Below are 22756 nucleotides of genomic sequence, written 5' to 3'. Positions count from 1 at the left end.
GGTATGTTCCAGATCCCTGCATTTAGAGAACTAGTTAATTATAGACATAGAATATTCTAATGTTTAGACTATTTAGAAGATAAGCAACTTTGCTGTTTTACTAATAATTATTTTTTACTTCCTCTTTTCCTCTTTCACAGACCACCTATCTGCAAGTATGATTTTATACTTAAAGAAAATGAGGAAGTATTTTTCACTCCGTGTGCATGCAAACCAGAGGAAATATAATATGCCTTCTTCCATCAAATGCAGGAACTTGTTTGTAAATTGAAAAACTTGTGTATGGGACCAATGTAATCAGTATTTTTTTTTAGAATGCATTGTTCAATCTGGGATTCAGATATATCTACTTCTTACATAAGTTTTAAGAATCAACAATATATGGTAAAGCATTATGAGTATATCCTGAACAGTTGTTTATTCCTGTTTACGTCAATCAAATGTTTATTATTGAATGCTTCCCTTAATTATTAATAGATAATATGCCTTTAGAAAGAAAGAGAAGCTTATTGCTTCAATACATTGTCTATATAGTACCATTCTCCACTTCTCAGACTATAGTGGTAAAATCAGGGAGTATGTTTTATAAATTGTTAATTTGTTACTTGGGGAAGTCACTTGGATTAATATTAATCTTGTAATAATAAATTCACCTTCTCTTTAGTGAACTGTTTAGATTTTATGTAGCACTTTGTAAATAATGGTTGTTTCTACAGAACATGATAACCTATAGATCTGTAATGCTTAAGGTCAAATCTTGGGTCCACTTATCATGTTTCAGTCACCTAAGAATTTTTGTGAAAATTGATTCAATACTTTGACTAGTGTGTTCCTATACTGATGATAATAAAAAATAATGATAGCTAAGAGTTACGTACATTATTGTATTCCTGCAGTTTAATTATATATAATATTGTATTCCTGCAGTATAATTTATATATATATATATAAATTTAATCCCTACAAAAACCTTACAAGATTGGCCTTGTTATCTCCACTGATGAAGAAACCGAGACACAAAAGTATGAACTAACTACCCAGGACCATGCAAAGAACCAGAATTACAACCTAGGAAATCTGGCTGTTGGGTACATGTTTTTAACCTGTGTGATATGTACTTCTCCACAGTTCAATACATGTTAGTAGCTATACTTACAAATGATTACATTCAAAATAATAATCTACATGTCCTTGGCATTGTCCTATTTACTGATCCAATCCAGGAGTTCCCGGGCCTCAACTCTCTCTCACTTACACCTGAATGCTTTCGAGGTTTATTTTAATGTATGTTTCTAAATCTATCTGTCAACTACATTCAGTCTTTATGCTCTTGAATTCCTGCTGTATGAGTTTGCTGGGGCTGCCTTAACAAAATACCAGACAAGGTGGCCTAAACAACATCAATTTACTTTCTCACTGTTCTGGAGGCTGGAAGTCCAAGATCAAGGTGTCTTTCGGTTTCTTCTAAGGCTTCTCTCCTTGTCTTGCAGCTAGCCACCTTTTTGTTGTGTTTGCACATGGTCTTTCCTCTGTGTATGGTATCTGCTTGCACCTCTACTGTCTGGGACAGTCCTTGCAAATAGCTCCTTGCAAATAGTGTTTGGTGCAGCCCTTTACTCCACAGGCCTCTGACTGCAGTCCACAGAGATACTCTCTCTCCCCTCTGTCACTAAGGCAATTGCTCACAAATTTCTCACATTCCTTTTTTTTTTTTTTTTTTAATTAAAGCTTATTGGGGCGACAATTGTTAGTAAAGTTACATAGATTTCAGGTGTACAATTCTGTAATACATTATCTATATCTCACATTGTGTGTTAACCACCCAGAATCAGCTCTCTTTTCATTACCATATATTAGACCCCATTTACCCTCTTTTAAACAAAACCACAAGCCCTCATGCAATTTCACTTTTCCAATTCCCCCTCCCACATTAATTTTCCAGATATCCCCAGAAACTTTTGAAATGCAGTAAGTGACATTAATGACATTTAAAATTAACTAAAATGCACTCTATGTATGCTACTAGGAGCAGAACTCCTGCTCCAGTATTTCTGATTCCTTAGGGCCCCCGGGGCAACAAAGAAGCAGTAGCCGACTTATCTCATAGCATATAAAATGACACCATAACCATTATAATAAAAAACCCTTGCCCTAGGTGATAGAATTTCTCAAGGATAACTTGAAGACATCAATTTATAAAATATTGATAGATTCGCATATTGAAATATCTTCTCCAGTATCTTATTTTCTTCCACTTTTTGTTCGTTTGTTTTGTTTTGTTTCCAAGATGCAGATTAATAAGAAAAGGAAGCCTTAGGAGCTTTTCTTGGTGGTGAGGGAAGTAAGTTCTTCTGACCCTCAAGTTCATAGTCTTCAAGCAATATTTTTAATCATGTGTTTTTCCCCCCAAATTTGTAGAACTTATAGATCAAAAACAGAAGTAAGAAGGAAAAAATGTGCTTTTTGGAGGACTGTGATGAAGCACAGGTATTCTATAGCAATTACCTGGGACAACAACAGAGAAAAATAGACACTGTGCACCAAGTATGTTATGCCAGGCTGAAGACATGGTATTCTGGATCAGCTAGTCATGGAGAGATGAGGTGTTTAAATTCTTTATCCTGTTTTGATTATCTATTGAATATATAATAGGCATTAAATGTTTATGAATGAATAAATGGACGGATGGGTGAATAGGAAGTCAAATCCTCTGGAAAAGAAGCATAGGACAAAAGGGGGAGCCTGGCCCTGAGAAATTATGATGTGGCTTCTAAGTGTCTGCTGGCCTGGTGTTGGCTGGATGCGACCGTGCTGGCAAATGGCCAAACACATGTGCTCGTTTTCTGGTGGGTGCTTTTATGATCTTAGGATAAAGATACTGCTAAAAATTACCAAATACTTGAGTTCTGCTTTTGACAGTTCAACCTGCTTCTCCAGGTGGTATACACAACATTGGCAGAAAACAGTAGCGAAGATTTTGGGGTTAGGAAATGTAGGACTTTTAAAACACAAGTAACATTTTCATTCATAATTTCTTGTTTCCTATGAATATGAGGTACACAAAAAAAAGAGGAAATATGGGAGAGGAGGTGAACAGCTGGTTATGCAGATGGTGTTGATGAATTAAATTTGGATTTCTGTATCATGGCTTAAGTTTCTGGAATGCTAGGCTCTTGGCTGGGGTAGAATTATATCTCACAGGGACACGGAAGAATGTGTTTGCATGTAGACTAGCAGTCATGATTAAAGTGCTTTAAATGGAACATAATATTGCAGAAAGTGTTTGAAGATTCAAAGCAACAGATCATTCACTTAGCTTCTCTAGGACTCTGTTGAACACTCTTCCAGCTTTCCGGTTTCATCTCTTCAGCCCGTTCCAGTTCCTAACTCAGATTTTCCCTTACGTCTGCCTTCTCACTTGAGCTCTGTCTTGGGCTTTCCCATGGTTAACTTCTCCTTTCCAGTATCACTCCTTCCTTTGCCTTTGTCTCCTCCTTTGTTTCTCAGAGATGGCATTTCATGTCTGTGTTACAAAATGGGGTATTAAGACTCTCTGCTTACTTGTCTATCCAACACTACAATGTGATTTTCCTGAGACTAGTAAAGTCTGAATTATGCATCTTTGTATTTTTTGGATCTAGGTGAATAACTGGCCTGTTTCAGGGACTCCATAAATATTTGTTGAATAATAAACACAAAATTAAATAAATGAAGCAGTAAGTTTTTAGCTTACTTGGGGAAGAGTGGGCAGAGACCACTATTTAGAAGAACAAAATGTTACAAGTGTTTCTGGTTAGAGATCAGAGAGCTGTCACAGAACAACAAATTTAAGATTGTGTCTTAAACTCTTTTCTAAGAATGCAGTAAAACCAGATTTTAATATTAGCTGAGGTTACTCAAGACAAATACAGTATTCAAGAATAATTTTCATTTAGAACTGAATTTAAAGAATTCTTCCCCGTATATCATTAAAGTATTAAAACATTCATTAACATGCTAAACACATAGAAGAATTATAAATTTCAGGTCTTCGTTCGTAACTCTCTGGGAAACAAGACAATTTGAAGGTTAACAAAATGTCTACTGCAGGCATAGGTAGATTCTGAAATCACTGGATTTTGTCACTTGAACTTGTCATAGTTTTTAAAGGATTTTTTTTACTCTCCAGTATTTGTTAGTGTTGTGTTACTGTTTAACCCTTGGTAGGAGAGATTTTTAATTGAGAAAATATCATTCAAGATGAAGGTTATCAAAGTGAATGAAGAATAAAGAATTAGCAAATATGCTTACTTTTAGCAGAATTCTCTTTAAGTGGGGGAGATATGGGGTGAGAGAGAGATAGAGAGAAAATTAGAATTTATTAAGAGCATATTTTATTTTAATGATCAAACTAAATGTATTTTCAGAACCACATGACCTAGGGCACTATCACCAAGAAACTTTCATTCTAAAAGACAACATACAGTATCTGTTAAAGAGTGAGTTACTGAACATAGGGACAATCTTATTTCAAACTTATTTTCCCCCTATAGCCTGTACCAAAAAAAAATAACACTTGATCAATATTTATAGACTTGAATACGGACACAGTTTTTACTACAAGGTAAACAAAAATTATTTGGGAGACACCCCTAGGATAAGATGGTGGCACCCAACAGTACTAGATTCACCCTTATATCCCTTCCCCATGAGTAAGTCAAGAAAAATACACATTTTTTTTGTACTGAATAATATTTCATTGTCTGAATGTATCAAGTTGATTTTTATATTCATCTACTGAAGAACATCTTGGTTGAAAGTTTTGCAAATTAGGAATAAAGCTTTTATAATAAACATCCATGGCTAGGTTTTTGTATAGACACATGTTTTCAATTTCTTTGGGTAAATGCCAAGGAGAACAATCGTTGGATCATATGATAAGAGTATGTTTAGTTTTGTAAGAAACCGCCAAACTGTCTTACAAAATGGCCATACCATTTTGCATTGTCACCAGCAATGAATGAGAGTTCCTTTTGCTCCACATCCTCACCAACATTTGGTGGTGTCAGTGTTCTGGATTTGACCATTCTGATACATATGCAGTGCAATGTCACTGTTGTTTTAATTTGCATTTCCCTGATGACATATGATGTTGAACACCTTTTACCATGCTTATTTGCCATCCTTATGTCTTTGGTGAGGTGTTTGTTCAGGTCTTTTGTCCATTTTTCAAACGGGTTATTTATTTATTTTTCATTGTTGAGTTTTAAGAATTAGTTTTTGGAGAATTATTTTATTAGATGTGTCTTTTACAAATATTTTCTCCCAGTCTGTGGCTTCTCTCATTCTCTTGGTATTACCTTTCAAAAGCAGAAGTTTTTAATTTTAACAAAGTTTAATTTATCAATTATTACTTTTATGGATTGTGCCTTTGGTGTCGTATCTAAAAATCCATGACCGTGCCAAAGGCCATATAAGATTTTTCCTATGTTAACTTCTAGGAGTTTAATAGCTTCACGTTTTACATTTAGGTCTATGAACTATTTTGAGTTAATTTTTGTGAAGGATGAGGTCTTTTTCTAGAATTTTTTTTTTTTTTTTGCATGTGGATGTTTAGTTGTTTCAGCACCGCGATGATCTTTTCTACACTGTATACTGTATTGCCTTTGCTCCTTTGTCAAAGCTTGGTTGGGTATATGTGGGTCTATTTCTAGGTTCTGTATTCTGTTCCACTGATTCTGTTCCGTTGAACGAATCTGTTCCATTCTATTCAGTATTCTGTTCCATTGAACAAGACAGTGTCTGTTCTTTCACCACACTGTCTTGATAGCTGTAGCTTGTAGTAAGTCTTGAAGTTGGGTAGTGTCAGTCCTCCACTTTTGTTCATCTCCTATGTTGTGCAGGCTATTCCTTGAGACGTTTTTCAGAGTGTATCTCTGAAGATTTGCTTTTGCAGCTTTACAATATTTTGCACTCAAGTGCTCCACATGTATCTCCTTGAAAGGAGTGGGGTAACTGTACTTAATCATCTTAATCAATCTTGGCAACAAGCCTTCCCTCAAGCATGACAGGTATTGGAGTACAAAATGGGAAAAGTTCAAATTCTTGGACTCACCAAACTTGTATTGGGAAACTACTTATGTAAACACATGTTGCCTGACTATGAGATGCTTGCAGCCATAAGGACTGCGCCAAGGGGTGGTGTGGAGAAAGGCTGAGTGTCAGCTGCAGGAGGAGTTTAGGGAAGATTTGGCTGCTAATAGAGATGATTGCGTTGGTTCTTGATGGATATTTTGGGATAGTATGTGCAAAGAGAGATATAGAAGAGAATGTAGCTTGGTACTTTGTAGACTGTGATGCAGAAAGGGAGGACAGATGTGATACAGGCAGGTCAGATTATATGAAGATTTTCTATATATCATAGAAAAAGAGTTACTCTAGTCAGGGGCTATTTAAGATTCTTGGGTAAGGACCAGGCATGAGCATAATTGTTTTCCAAAAGGTCTATCTCTAATAAGCTCCACTGGAGAGGTTGTTACTAACCTCTTTGCTGGGGCCCTAGACATACTGAGGTCAGATAATAAACGATGTTAGGTAAGCAAGGATGATAGGAGATGGAGAGTCAGCCTAGCGATGCACAGAAGTTTTGCAACAACAGCCTGGTGAGAGCAGAAGAAAAGTTCATGCGGTGTGTAAATGTGGCCTTCTAATAATGTAGCATAATTTTCTTCACCCTTTTTCTAAAATGTGTTGAAATCCCCCTTTCCAGCTCTGTAGAAGGGAAGACCTAGTGGAAGTCCTATAAGTTTGCTTAAATGGAGTGAGGGGGGACATCAGAGAAACAATTAAGGATTGCTGTACATCACCCACTTGAAAATTGTATGCATTTGATTTTAAAAGAACGTATACCCGACTTTCTTTAGGGAAATAGCAGAATCGTGAGGAACATGTCAGGTTGAGTTGATCTCCATAGTAGAGATGCAATCTAGACAGTATCTGCTATTTGAAGGGCTACTAGTAGAAGTGGTTTGCAAATTTGTGGCTACCAAACACACATATACTAAATGAATTAGATCCATATTCTCTGGGCCCAAACTGCATTGTAGCTCCACTATTCCTTCTCCAGAATAAGGGTATTTTCGTTTGTTTGTTTGTTTGTTTGTTTGTTTTTTAAAAGTAGAGACCATGATAAGGGGTCTCATGTGATTTTTATTTTCCCTTTCTTCCTAGGAAAAAAATCATTGATTCTTAGGTATATCTCCCAAATTTTTCCATTGAGGAAAATCCAGGTTTTCATGTGAGCAAAACTGGATGTGTAAGTTAATTATGCTGTGGATAAAAGTCAAATATCTACATCTACTTATAATATTTTTTATACCTATAATGTAAGTATATTGATTTAGAATTTCTCACATTTCATGAAATAATTTAGTCTAATTATTCAAATGCATTTTTTATATCAATGTCTTTTTATCGATTAAGCTCCCCTTACAGTTATCTCACAGGTTTTTCTAGGCCATAATCTTCATGTCTATCTAAGTTGTCTCTGTTATAGAACTTTTGAAATCTACATATGGAATGTTCTCACAAGGGTTTTCCTATTGCTTGTTTAAGGGTTTCTCTTTCAATATGATGCAGAATCAAAATACACTTAAAGAACATTATTTCCAGAGTTCCCTGCACTGGAGACAAAGCTATTACCCATTTCTTGTATATTCTACTGGATTTTAAACTCTTAATTTTAAGTAATCATTAAATGCTGCATTTAATTGCAATTTTGATGTCCCACCGTTAGGAATAATTATCTTTGATAAATTTATTTTTCTCCTCTTTTTTGTAGTTTGACCTAATGGGTCTAAAACTGTCCTGACTTGGGGTAAAGAAGCCAAGACATTATACACATACATTGACCAGTACTTGTATATAGGTTGTCCCTGGGAAGGCGTGGTGAACTTGGATGAGATGATGTTATTCAGCTGTGAGTGTTATTGCAAGGAGTTCGCTGTCGACACTCCCAGGAACTGAGAGAATGATGCATCTGGGTGGCAGAGCACGGCCTTGGTAAGCAGAGCCAGAGCTGGGGGCATAGACCATGGTTAGGCACGTTGTGCTCTGCCATCTGTCCACACAGTCTGCTGGGGGCCTTTCCTGTGTCCATTCCTGCAGAGCCTGTTTTGGCCACAAGCTCACTGCTGCTGCTTTATCATATGTGGAATACAAACATGCTGCCATGAGTCTGCCCATGGCCCCTTCTGCCTAGACACCCCGGTAGCTTTTTTTTTTCTAGACCTTTACATCTCTTGGGATGTTTCTAAAGAACTGCTTCTACATCTCCACTGCTCATCAAAGGGCCCCTCTGTTTCCCCCCCTCTCAACCATGGGGAGGGGATGTAGAGGTATGGAGAGTGGGTTTTTTTTTTTTTTTTCTTTTTCTAATCTGGGAAAATCTTTCTTCTTTCACATTTACACAGTCTTTCTCACTCAGCAAAACACTACTCTCCACCAGTTCCATAATCCTAAATTCTCCCAAAGGCTTAAACTTTTAGAAAACAAAAGTCAGAAAGAATTACAGGTTACTGTTTCTATCCATGAAATGCTTTCTGTCTATTTCTCTAAGCCGGTGAGCCCAGGATAGATTTGCGCCTACAATTGGGGGAACAATACCTAGGAAAATACTGGAAGAAAAAAAGAACCCTAAAAATTAACATCACAGAAATATTGTAGTCACTGTGTTTGTACTAGAGGGTATTGATGAAAGCAAAGAAGGGTACAATTTCAAGAGATACTAAAGACAGAAAATCCACGGGACCTTATAACCCTTATTATATTGCATTTCAATTGTTTACAGTATGGTTTCTCCATTACATCCTAGTTCCTTAAAGTAGTGACTAAATATTTTCATTAATATGTCCTGAGTTTCTACGGAATACAATAGCACATAGTACAATTGTGTGTGTCTTATTCAAATTTCAGTAATGTCTCCAGTGTTAGCATATCTAGTCCATTTCCCTGGTTCTCTAAAGCAAAGCTCAGTACTTTCTCTTCTCTGCTTCCGGGTATAGTACGTACTCCTGTACTATAGCATTTGAGATTTTTCTTTGTAATTCTCTACACCATCTATCCCCTGCATTAGGCCAACTGCTCTTCAAAGCCAGAGATGTATTATCTTTCCATTAGTAATGTTTATTGTTTAACTAATTTTTCATTCTGGGAATGACATTCACAGTTACAGAAGCATAGATGGCAATTTAAGTTTTATGATATGTGCCACTGACACCTCAAGCTACAGCAAAATGTAACTAATTTATTAAAAGCAGAGAAGTGGGTTGTATACATTAGAAATATGTCCATTAAGTTAGTTAAATAATGAAATGCATTTAAACTTTCAGCTCTCTGGAACATCGATCTAATTAGTACTATTCATTATCCAAAGTTGCCATATAAGCAAGATTTTTTTTTTTTTAAATCTCAAACTACATTTAGGTTTTATTTCTTTTCATGCAATTATGAGTTAGATTCTAGACGATATGAGGCCATTTTTCCAGTAAAACACACAGCACATTGTCACAAGAGGGCAGCCTTTTAACAAGAATTGTTCCTCAATCTCTAATCATTCCTTGAAATTTTATGACAGTTACTTTAATCCACGCAACTAATAAAACAACATGAAACATTCACGCAGATACTTTGCATTATGTATGCCAGCTTTTTAAAATTACTGATACCTAAAAATATTTAAAATCCTTAAGGAAACCACGGGCTGAATTGTCTCATGTAGAAAGGTGTGTTTACATAAATTGTGCCTTTTAGCAGGTTAATGGCTGTGTTAAGTGCATTAAAATTTTACGTGAGCAAATGTGAATTCTCCTCTGATCTACCCAAAATTCTAACCAAGCAAGGGCAAGCTGGAAGCATCCAGACTTATATTTAGCCAAGGGCAAATGATTGTCATTAGAATGTATGCTTCTAATTTTTATCCTTCTACGTGTCTGAAGACACAATGCCATTGGATATATCGATCAAGAGTAAATTGCAAAATGGGTTGTTGTACATCTGTAAGACAGCTGAATACAATGACCTCTCCCAAAGTCATGAGTCCTTTCCAGCATCAGTCCATGGTGCTATAAATGCCTGGCCCCACTTTGCCCCACCTTGCTCCAATGTGGGTTTCTCTACTTGTTGATTTGGACAGTTTCTGAGCCAACTGTGGTTTCACAATCCCTCCAGGAGATTCTGACTGAGAAATATGGGCAGCCACTGGCAAACAGCAGCAAAATCTGAATTCCCTTATGTGGTTTAAAGACTACATTTAAAGTCTAAAATTTAAAAAGGGAGGGAAGATCAATAATACTGTGATAGCATGGTACAGTGTCAGATGGTTGCTGGACTTACCACGGTGATCATTTCTTTAGCATAGGGAGTATAATCAATAATGTGGTACGAAATCTGTATAGTGCTGGGTGGGTACTGTTGAATGATGATGTGTGCCTTAAACTAACATAATATTGTATACTAGCTATATTTTAATAAAACAATCTTTGCAAAAATAAAGAATCCAGTTAGTTTTCAGCCTTACTACCTCTCTCCTAGGCACAGCCTGGTCCTTTAACCTTCACTCTCTGTCCTCAAACACACAGATATCTACAGGCTGTACTTGTCTCCCTGTCTCTAGGACCAACCCTGACCTATTACAGTGGGATTGAAAGAGCTCACATTTGAAATACTTTTTTCTGCATCACTGATGACCGTTATGGGGTATTCCAGTGATGATCATGGAGCTACCCAATTCATTTCCAGTCCCATGCCCTTCCTCTCTACCACCGTCTACCTCATAATTACTGCAATAATTTGGTAAGTAAGCTTCTGCCCAGAACCCCTCCCCCAAATCCACGTTCCTGAGTTCTTGTTTTTGGCAATTGGTTTTAGTAGTCCTGTTACTCTCACGGCCTGGAAAGCCCAGAATATAGCCTTCTGCTTGGCTCTTCTGAGTTTTTGAATTATAAACCTTCTTGGGGCCTTATTTTTAACCTAGAACTTAATCTCTGTTTTCTTCTTGCTAGTTTTACTCTACCTAGAAGCCCAATCACTGCCTGGATTTCAAAGTATTGACTATTTATACTTCCATTTGTGGGTTATAATGCTTTTTTATCTTAGACATCATTGCCAGTCAGTTTATCTTGAATGTAATTGAAGTAGTTTAATCTGTATTATTTTCCAGTAGCAAGGACCTTCTTCTTTACGAGATCTGGGATGGGGGTCAGTCCCACAGCATGTGCCCTGCTCCTTGTGTGGACTTCATGTCAAAGCCAGGGCGTTCCTTCTTGCCCCCAGATTCATTCTCAGTAACTACATCTAATCCACAAAGTTCCAAGATAATGCTCACGGATCAGGACAAATTTCTATTGATATGTCTTCAAGTTTACTGATATTTTCTTCTGCCATCTCTGGTAAGCTCAGCTAGTAAAATGTTCAAATCAGATATTGTGTTCCTCAGCTCTAGAATTTCTATTTCCTTATTTCTATATAGTTTTCATTTCTTACTTGATATTTCACATATATTTAGGTGAATAACCTTTTATTCCTGTCATCTTTGAGCATAGTTAAGAAGCTAAAGTCCTTGTCTTCTAATTCTAACATGCAGGCCATCTCAAAGTCTTTTTTCATTGGCTACATTTTCGGACTATGTATCATATTTTCCTGTTTCTTTTGTTGTTGTTGTTGTTATTCTTGTTTTTATTATTAGTTTCAGGTGTACAAAACAATGTACATTTGCACCCCTCACAAAGTGATGACTACCCCTCTGACATTGCATACAGTTGTTACAATTCCCTTGACTATATTCCCTATGCTATACTCCACATCTTGTGACTATATATATATATATATATATATATATATATATATATATTCAGGTGTATAGGGAAGCTTCAGAGTCAGGTGTACAGGGAAGTAGTCAGGCATCTACACTGTCCATGAAGTAAGTGGTTGCCCTAGTAAGACAAACGTCCATCATATACCCTACAAAATCTTTACAACATTATTGATTATATTCCCCCAACGGTCTTTCATATCCTTATGGCAATATTGTGGTTACACTAATTTGTACTTTCTAATCCCTTTACCTTCTCTCCCAACCCCACCCCCCTCCCATCTAGCAACCCCCAGTTTTTTTTTTCCTGTTTCTCTTTATGTTTAGTTAGTTTTAACTGTATACTGGATTTTGGGGCTAATACATTGTAGAGACTCTGGGTTCCATTACTTTCCTTTCAAGAGTGATGCTTTAAGAGTATAATGCATCTACCTGAGCTCAAACACCAAACTTACGTTCTTTTGTAGTGTGTAGTGGCTGAAATCTCTGCTCTATTCTAGTCCCCCAGCTATTGCCTTCTGCTGGGGTCTATGGTTTTCACTGTGCATGTGCAATTTGGGGATGACCCATTATCAGAATGGAGTGGACATGCATATTTCAGATCTTCACTATCTTTGACACTCTTCTCTGAGGCTGCCACTTGTATAGGGTTCTCTGCCACTCCACTCAGTTTCCCAGTTCTTCTGTTCTGTTAGTCTGGAACTCTGTTCTCTTATTGCACAAGCTAGAAAACTTTGCTGTTTCAGATGTAGTCATCCAGTTCTTCACAGACGGCAGTGTCTTCAGGTGTAGGACTGTATTAATGCAAATTTAACCAGTGCAGTTATTTTCTTTCAATGGTTAAATACTTAGATATTTCTTCCTATTTTCAGTTTTTTTCTTATGATATCATGTGTGTTTTTTTAAGTGTTTTGATTAGAGTTTATAAAAGTTTTTTCTATATTTGGATTAGACAGATATGAGTCAGATAAGCTAAACCATTGTAATTTTAAAGTTTTGTCTGTCATCTTTTGAAAAACTTCTCTATATTTAAAGAATTTTGCAAGTTGTGAATCCCTTTGTAAATACCATGTTTCCCCGAAAATAAGACCTAGCCAGACCATCAGCTTTAATGCGTCTTTTGGAGCAAAAATTTATATGACCCGGTATTATATTATTAGATTATATTATGTTATATTAATTATATTATATTTTATATTATAAAGACTGGGTCTTACAGTAAAATAAGACCGGGTCTTATATTAATTTTTGCTCCAAAAGATGCATTAGAGCTGATGGTCCGGCTAGGTCTTATTTTCGGGGAAACACAGTAGAATCAAGGCTCACATTCTCAATTTCCCTTGTAGGCAGATGTGCACATGAATCTTAAGCTCAGCTAATCAGACATACCCACACATTTGAAAAGTAACAAAATTGATAAAATGCAATGTTTGTAGATATGATTTTAGTTGATGCTGGGTAGTACAACGATAAACTTTCACTAGAGGATTCTGTTGTCAGTGATTTTTTTTCCTGTGGATAAGTGGTTAACTTCATTGTTTAGAATTGGAATTGGTGCAGTGATGGTGATTGATCCTGATAATATTTTGGTTTTGTCTTTTTGAAAAAATCCTAACTCACCTTTGTTTCTGGTCCTGTTACTTATATCATATATAATCTTTCATATACAATTTGGTTTTAACTTTTTGTTTCCCAGATTATACTGGACTTTGATGGGCAAAATTTTCCCTTTTGAATGAAAGGAATGATTTTGGTTGACATTAGACAGAAATAACAACAAAGAGGAAAATAAGGAAATATGTCAGTCATCTTATAGTATTGTATAAATGAAACAATAAAAATTCAACAATCCTTTTTTTCCTAAAAATAATAGAAAGTTTTTACTGTTTCCCATTATCTTAAAAGTCATATCATTAAACAAAATTTCTACTTTATGAAGGATTTCCAGAAATATGCAATACTGAGTAGCATCTAGATCATTAGAGGGGAAATGGATAAGATGATTGAAAGAGGTAAGGACTATGCAATAATCTAGATAGGATAAGTGTGTGCATGGAGACTTAATACTTTCTCTCATGGCATTTATAAAAGTTAGGTATCTGTGAACCTGCTAATTAATATGACTCCCATAGACATTTCATTAACCTAAACAGTTTAGGTTTCCTGTAGATAAACTGCATGTATTCTCATCTTTAACCTTTCCAGAATGTTTGCTAATTATAGATTTCATTGATTCTTAATAGCAAAGGAACAGTAGTAGTTTGTAACATTATGTTTTATTTCTTTTTTAATAATATGTGGTAATTTTGTCTTTCATTTCACCTCTAGAACTAATTATGCATTCTCTGTTAACAAAAACTCCTGATCATGCTATCATTGGTTTAAACTTTACAATGAACTCATTATTTCCATTTATTATTAGCCTACGTTATGGCAATATGTGGCTGATGAGTTCTCAAGATGATTTTTTAGAGGTTGAAGAGTCCTCATATAAATGCCAACATTATTTATCTGAATTTTTAAAAAGTTTTCCTTTTAACCTCAAAGGACACTAAGGAAGTTAAGATATAAGCTCTCTCTGGTTAATAAAATTGCAAAGGTTGAAATTATATTTTTTCTCATACTCTGATGTTTATATGATATTTAACAAACAATGAAAATGTTTAATTTTTAAAGGCTTTCTGGTATCTGTTGTAGTCAAAGGGGTGAGCTTCTCAGTTTAGCTGGTTGCTGAAATTTCATCAACCTTTCTTTCGTTTAATACAGTTACCACTCCAGGCCTCCAGAGTTACTGGTGTATGAAATCACATAAATGGTAATTAGACACATATATAAAGCAGACAGCTTTCTGTAGCAACCTTTAGGCTTATAGTATAAGTCTTATGCAGCTGGACATTGAATGCTTCAGTTTATAAATTGTGAAACACAAGTGGAAGCACTACATAGTAACAATAGCATATAATTTAAATTATACAAAACTTTTGTTGTTGAAGAAAATTCTTCTAAAAGTGCATCTAAGTTATTGGCACGAGGAATGTATAAAAAGTTGTCTATTGAGGAGTAGGCAAAGATAGCTGTAAATGAAAGTTTGATAGAGATACTTTTTTCTACATGTAATATGTGTATGTTGACGAGTTTCCAGAAACATGTAACCCGCAGGGCACTGATCATGAGGTCTGGGCAGGAGACAAAGGATGGGGTGGAGGTGAAATGAGGAACTGATAGAAATATGCCTTTAAGTGGAAATGTTTTTATAAGAAGTACCAGAGGAGAGACAATTTCCAAACTATACTTTACCAGGTAGCACTTGCTAAATGTACCATAGAAGATGATGGATCAGCTGTGTATGGAAATCACGCCAGTGCAAACAAGCAGTAGGGGCTATTTATTGAAGTCTTGAAAGTGGTTGATAGTGGATGAATTATTTATATTTATGTTAAAAGAAATAACCTTGATTTTTAAGGGGATGTGATGTCTTCCTGAAAATAACCCCCCAAAGATTTTTTTTAGAGGTGTCTCATTGGCCAGCTCAGCTTCCAACATCTACACTTATTAAAGCCAATAGACCATTTAAATTAGTTTGATTTTCCGCAAGTTTCAAGTTCTACTATTCTTACAAGTTTATCAGGTGAATGCCTCCCAGGATAAAATATTAAATGGTAAAATTAATTGGATCCTACAAGTGAAAACCTAGGTCGCCATAGTTCTTCCTTCTTAATAATTGATTTTTATAAGCATTTTCATTCATGCCCTTGTAGGTGGAGCAACTATCTCCAGACTTTCTTGTGAGACCCATAGCCATCAGTATAACTGTGATGCATAACTAATTAGCCCACCTGCAGGGTGCTGGATAAATAAAACTGGAAGTAATTTCCTAATTAACATATCCTGGATTTTTTTTGTTTTAAAAATCTAATAACAGCATTTGTAAAAGAGTATAAGTTTAGGAAACATTTTTAATGTTTCTCAAATTTTACAAAAAATGTAAATTTTGGTCTCCTGTTTTGAAGTTTGATAGTATGTATTACGCAGTGAATGTATCAAAGGCCACCAGTTGCTTATTAAGCAAGTTTATACAAAAGCTATATCCTGCACCCTCCCGTTCCCCTCAATCATTATTTTTTTATCAATGGACTCTCCTTTTTCAGTATTCTCTAGATGGATGTCGGGATGTCTGCTGTTGGTGTTGGTAGAAAATGAGGCCATATATAACCAAGACTTCACTAGCTAGCATGTAGATCACCTCACTGAGTGAGCCCTATTTTGGGTCGTTCAAGATGCCAATGGTGACATCGTGCAAAGCAGGAGTTGGAAAGCTAATGGAAGATGCTTCTGTAACAACTGATAGAATGATGATATCAAATATGAACAAATGAAGGTGCGAGGAAGCTGTTCAGTTTGTGATCTAAATGTACTGTCTAGAAGATGTGACCTTGCAACTGTGCTTTCATGTGGTTCTTGTCGTAACAAGACATTGTTGTTTCTATCTGTGATGAAGCTATAGTGTCTGTTCCCCATGAAGGTCCCTTGGTATTATCTAATAATGAAAGAATTAAATAATAATAGTTTTGAAGTGTCCATTGTAATATCAACAAAGGAAAGAAGTATTTGCTAAATTCTGATAATTTGAAATGGAAGTTGACTGCCTTCCTGCCCTCAGGCTGTTCCCTTGAAATGCTGCAGCTTCCTGAGAACATGGGATTTCTGATATATCTGGGAATTCTCTATTGCTGAAAAATGAACATGACATGGTATCAAATGAAGCAAAATTTTACATTCTAAGGACTTGTGCTTTCTTGTTAATCCCTACACAGAGCAGGCATTGGTCTGTCTTGAATGTTTCTGTACTTATTAGGGACTAAACTTGGGTCATGATTTTTTGCCTATTTATCATAAAAGACAATATGTAGCTTAGGAAGTATTCTTTTATATGTAATGTGAACAGTGTCATTTATGAGAGTCTATCTTCCAGTCATTTTAATTGTGAAATCCAGTGCAATCAAGAGGCATTGTTACAGACCTTCGCTGACAACACATAGATATAGTTATAGATGTTATAGAATATATATTCAGTTGCCCCCAAAATAAGACCTAGCCAGACAATCAGGTCTAATGCGTCCTTTGGAGCAAAATTCATTTATAAAACCTGGTATTATATAATTTATATTATATATTATGTTATATATATATATATAATATAAGACCAGGTATTATATTATTTATATTATATATTATATTACATTACATTACATTACATTACATTATATTATATTATATTATATTATATTACACCCAGTCTTATATTATAGTAAAATAAGACTGGGTCTTATATTAATTTTTGCTCCAAAAGACACATTAGAGCTGATTGTCTGGCTACATCTTATTTTCCAGGAAACACGGTATGTAAATTACACACACACACACACACACACACACACACACACACACACTAAGGTCTGACAATTAAGTTCAAGAACTTGTTGCAATGATGTTGCTAAACTTTTTTTATATCAGAGGGATTATTCATTATGAATTTGTACCAACTGAACAAACAATTCACCACGTTTACCATTTGGAAGTGCTGAAAAGGCTGCCTGAAAAAGTTAGATGACCTGAACTTTTTGCCAATAATTCATGGCTCTTGCATCACGACAATGCACCAGCTGACAGGGCACTGTCTGTGAGGGAGTTTTTAGCCAGTAACAAATAACTGTATTGGAACACCCTCCCTACTCTCCTGATCTCACCCCCAACAACTTCTTTCTTTACCCGAAGATAAAAGAAATATTAAAAGGAAGACATTTTGATGATATTTGGGACATCAGGAATACTGCAATGACAGCTCTGATGGTCATTCCAGAAAAAGAGTTCCAAAATTGCTTTGAAGGGTGGACTAGGCACTGGTGTTGGTGTATAGCTTCCCAAAGGAAGTACTTCGAAGGTGACTATAGTGATATTCAGCAATGAGGCATGCAGCATTTTTTCTAGAATGAGTTTGCGAACCTAATTGTCAGAACTTGTGTGTGTGTGTGTGTGTGTGTGTGTGTGTGTGTGAATATATGATTGGACAGAATTTTGGCCTTTCTCTTGGAGCTCTGGGTTGGGGAGCTGGGGATATGTATTTATTTTGTATGTTGTTCCAAATTTTCCTTACATAGACTTTCCATGGGCTTGTATTTGAAGCCACTGATGAAGAAAATCATTAGAATTGCCACTCTCAAGTAGATTCCTCCATTCATCCATATGTACAATGGGAATTTTCTGAAACCAGTGTTCTTCTTTTGAAATTATAAATTTTGAAAATTGACAGAAAAGGGTAATCCCACACAAATAACAAAGTTTGAATCAGGTGAATTGTGTTTTATACTGAAGTTGTGCAGACTATGAATCACCACTCACACCTCGTATGATCCTTCATTTTCTAAGTTTCAGGACAAGATGAAAGCCTCACCCCTATATTACAGTCATGAGTCAGAATGACTAAAGCAAACTGCCCATTTGTTAGAAACACACACTCCAAACCTAGCATCAAAGAGGTGGCAGCCTTTGAAAAGGCATCAATTTCATCTTCATAACCTTTACAACTAAATTTGCACTCATATCATTGGTGTTCATAATATTTAACTTAATGTGTGTATAATAATAAGAGAAAAATAGTGTATATATGGTGTGTGTGTGTGGGGAAATTAGGTACCCTTGGTAAACCTATAACTCAATTGGTGTTAGCAGAAATGCCAGTTTATAATAGTAAGAAACTTGCCAGCCAAAAGTGGGTAGCAGTTTTCCGGGCAGAAAAGTATGTTAATCCAGGGAGCAAGATTACTATTGGTAAGTTAAAAGATCAAGTATTTAATGATAAGTTTTGCTCAGCTTTCTACTACAAAAGAAATATAACACTACAGTAATTTCCTCCTTACCTCAGGGTATTACTGCTCAATCTTTTTTGAAAGCTACTACCAGCCACTGGGTCATCCAAGACCTATGGGTTATACCCAACATTTCCCTCTCTCAGAACTTGTTGTAAGTCTTAGGGTCTCCATGAGAATATTCCAGACAAGCTTCATCAGTTTCTAGTCACTGGTTCACCACTGTGATCTAATCTTTAGAGACTTTCTCTTCCCCTTCCCAATTTAACACACTTTCAAATACGTTTACCAGTAAAATGCTGGTATTTATATGGTTTTGTATTTATTCCCATCTCCTTTAAAAACATTTATCCGTATTGACATTGGTTTCTATCAGGCCCTGAACTACTCAAGGTGAAGAAAATGGTACAAGATGGCTAATATTTATCAAGAGCCAGGTACTGTTCTAAGTGTCCTATAAACATAAACCAGGGTAATACTCACCAACCCATAAGACAGGCACAAACTGATAAGTATGTAAACTAAGTCTCAAAGAGGTAAGGGAACTTTCCCAGAATCACACAGCTACCAAGGGGATAACCTAGAATCTGACCAGAGCCCATGTTTTCCACCATCATTTGTACTGCTTCCCTAAATTACACTCTAGAGACTTCAGTGATTTCAAGTCTCATTATGCCACTGGTTGTCTGGGTGTCATTACAACTCATTCTCTACATGACTCAGTTTCCTTCTCTGCAAAATGATAAAGTCAGTATATACCGCATAGATTTAGTATAAGAGTTACGTGAAGTAATACATGCAAAGACTGTAGAAGGAACTGGAAGATGATAAACTCTTATTTTCTCAATTGTATATCAGTGTTGTGTATGATTGATGTTGAGTGAGTTTTGGCTCAATGAATGAATGAAATGTTAATTAATGATAGTATTGAATATCATTACTAGTGTTCAACATGTTATTTATATAACATTAACAAATGTAGTTATTTAATTGTTGACTAATATTTATTTTGTTTTTCAGTGCTTTTTTTGTTTGTTTGTTTGTTTATTGGCCAGAGATTTAAGGTTCTGCAATAGTGTATGCGTTTCTTAAGTTTGGTGGAAGGACTCTAACAGGCATTTTATGTTATGCTTTCTTTAGTAAATGCTATATTCTGTCATGAGGAGAAAGAGAGTTTTGTTATTATTGGTACAATGATTTAATGGTGCTTTTATTCCCTGTGTGGTGGTTCTGTTTTAATTAGTGTTTAGAATAAAGGTCACTACTTATATGCTTTGATAATTGCAAATTTGTCTTTTAATGCCTTCTACACATATATCATGATTATCTTTATTTACTTAAATCTTTTACTGTTTTATAATCATGGCATTTGAAATCTCATAAAATGTTATTTTGGGGTCTGCTGGAAATGTCATCTACATAGTAATGGCTCAAGTTTGTAGTATCTTTGTAACATAATAAGAGATAGAATTCATAGCAGAATAATAAACATCTTTCTTTGAGGTATGTATTTGTGATTGGTATGATTTTTCTCCTATAGGGCAGTTAGAAACACAGCATTATGACAGTGTGAAAAAACATCTTTTAATTTCAACACAGAATTGTTATTATTATTATTATTATTATTATTATTATTATTTTGATCAGAATCTGAACTTGTGAATGCTAGGCTTGTGACGTCTTGATTTAGCTTTACAAATGCCATAAACTGATCCAATTTTCAGGGCATATTTGAGTACTCTGAATCCAGAAGACATTTTTTGGACACACTTAGAATGTGTTCCAGCTGAGCAGTACCAAGCAAAGAATCCCTGTTGGGTGTAGGGCTCTGGACCTCTTCCTATGGACATAGCTCTGGATGTACACCCAGAAAATTGGGTGGGTATTTGTCACCAATGATATGCAAAGGGAGAGAGTTTAAAAGAAAGTACTAAGTTTAATCCAGAGGAAGGCCAAATGAAAAAAACAAAGAGCTTTACATATGTTCTATTCCCTATGTGTGCTACTTTCAAGATGGCTTAAATGTATTAGCATTCTATGAATAATTACAAAAGTCTTTATTAGTGACATCGGAGCAAGCTGAATGTCTTTGCTCTGTGAGTCAAACACAAGGAAACATGGTTTCCTTTGGATGTCACAAAGGCAATGTTTAGCAAGTAATCAGTTGATTTTTTTCCCCCTATTATATCCACATGTATGTATTATAATTTAGAAACTGGGACTACTCAGATAAAAATCCACTCACTGTATCAAGTCTCTCAGATGTCAGAGACTGAATGTTTGAATCTGCCTATATTTTCGCATGAGAAATCAGGATATTTACCTAGTTAAGAAAAGAAAAAAAAAAATCCCATTTCCAGATTAATCGAGTCATAAATTTGGACACTTTTTAGCCTTCAGTTCATTATGTAATTCTGGCAATGGCAGAATACAAGTAAAGGATTTCAGTTACATTCATACAGAAGCAAACAGAGATCATTTCTAAGACTAAGGTTTATAAAACGAAAAGAGGACTCTAGTATTGAGGATAAAGCCCTCAAAGATGATCCAAAATGTGTAATTGTGAGTTTAGGTTGGGGGGAGATAGTGTTAGATTCTCATTGCTATAAAAGGGTTTAAGTGTCACATGAAAGCCCTTGATCAAAAAGTAGGAATGGTGTTTGTTGGTGATTTTCAGAGAATCGTAAAGAGAGGTTGAGGTGCTAGCATTCTGAAGATAGGTAACTATCCCAGGTTAAATAAAGCAGCACACGGTGAATTCCAAAAATGCTATATCAATGTGCTGCATATTGATCCTGAGTAAAATTTCAGGAAGGTCCATTAAATGGGTGTTTTGAGAGCACTTAGGATAAAAAGTTGGTAGCAGAGATTCACTAAGAGTGAGTTGTGCCAAATTTACTTCTATGACCTCGTTACCTGACTGAGAGGAAAAAGTAGGCTTTAGACACAGACAGTCTGGGTATTTCCAGGGTAAGGTTACTGTGGGCCTATAAGTGCCTCTTGCCTGTACCTACAGCTTCTCCTAGGGCCAATTCCTGAGCAAAGGATGGTTGACATTTTTTTTCTTTATTAAAGTTTATTGGGGTGACAATCATAGGTTTCAGGTGTACAGTTCTGTAATGCATCATCTATATATCATATTGTGTGTTCACCATTCAGAGTCATTTCTTCCATCACCATATATTTGATCCTTTTACCTTTATCTACCACCCCCCTCCCCATTTATTCTCTGGTAACCACTAAACTATTGTCTGTGTCTATGAGTTTCTGTTTCTTTCTTTGTTTGTCTTGTTCCTTTGTTGCTTTCAATTTTATATCCCACATATCAGTGAAATCATATAGTTCTCGACTTTTTTCTGTGTGACTTATTTCTCTTAGCATAATAACCTCAAGATCCATCCATTTTGTCACATATGGCACTATTTTATCTTGTCTTGACTTTTGATATAGAAATTTATGTTGGTTGGTAAATACGTACATGCATTCATACATACATACATACATACATACATACATGCATACATACATAAATAAAATATTAAATTACCCTTTAGACTGCTTTATGCTCAGTTTACTATTAGACTGTGTGATAAGGCCACACTGCAGACACTATTACAGGGATGAGTTTCTTATAGTCTATGTGGGGACGGAGCCCCGGAGGGTAGTTTGCAGGCTCTCGGCCTCACGTGGGGGAGTGCTGGCTGGGGTGGTGGATGGCCGTTGGCTGTGGCTGGTTGGCCGTCAGCTGTGGCCAGTTAGCCAATTAGCCGCTAATATAACTGCTGCGGCTACGAAGGAGAGCAGAGGAGAGTGGAGGGGAGTGAAAGAGAGTCGTCGGTGGGTTGCAGACAAAACGGACAGCAGGTCGCACGTCCAGTGAACCCAGCCTCCAGTGAGACCGTAGTGGTATGACTCCCCTACCTAAGGCTCCGTGGGTGTTCCTTTTTGGCCTCACTATATCCTGCGTTATGTGGGGAGCGGGACCAGAGACCCTGCAGGCCTCCCAGCATGACAGTCTATCTTTTTAATGTTCTTCAAAAGA

General features: G+C 36.0%; 1 protein-coding gene across 3 annotated transcripts in view; it reads left to right on the top strand.

Annotated features, from left to right (window-relative positions):
* The window catches only part of LIPI (lipase I), a 36534-nt gene extending 35780 nt beyond the window's left edge, over window positions 1-754 (top strand). For all 3 annotated transcript variants that reach the window (XM_088793966.1, XM_019741997.3, XM_088793968.1), the window contains one exon: window positions 141-754. In XM_088793966.1, the coding sequence (XP_088650092.1) occupies window positions 141-228 (88 nt within the window). In that variant the 3' untranslated portion in view covers window positions 229-754. The remainder of the gene's footprint in view (window positions 1-140) is intronic.
* The last annotated feature ends 22002 nt before the right edge of the window (window positions 755-22756 follow it).

Source organism: Rhinolophus sinicus, chromosome 17, assembly GCF_057876585.1.
Source record: "Rhinolophus sinicus isolate RSI-liver-muscle chromosome 17, RSI-T2T, whole genome shotgun sequence".
In the NCBI taxonomy this organism is placed as follows: domain Eukaryota; kingdom Metazoa; phylum Chordata; class Mammalia; order Chiroptera; family Rhinolophidae; genus Rhinolophus; species Rhinolophus sinicus.
This window is presented reverse-complemented; position numbering and strand designations above follow the sequence as displayed.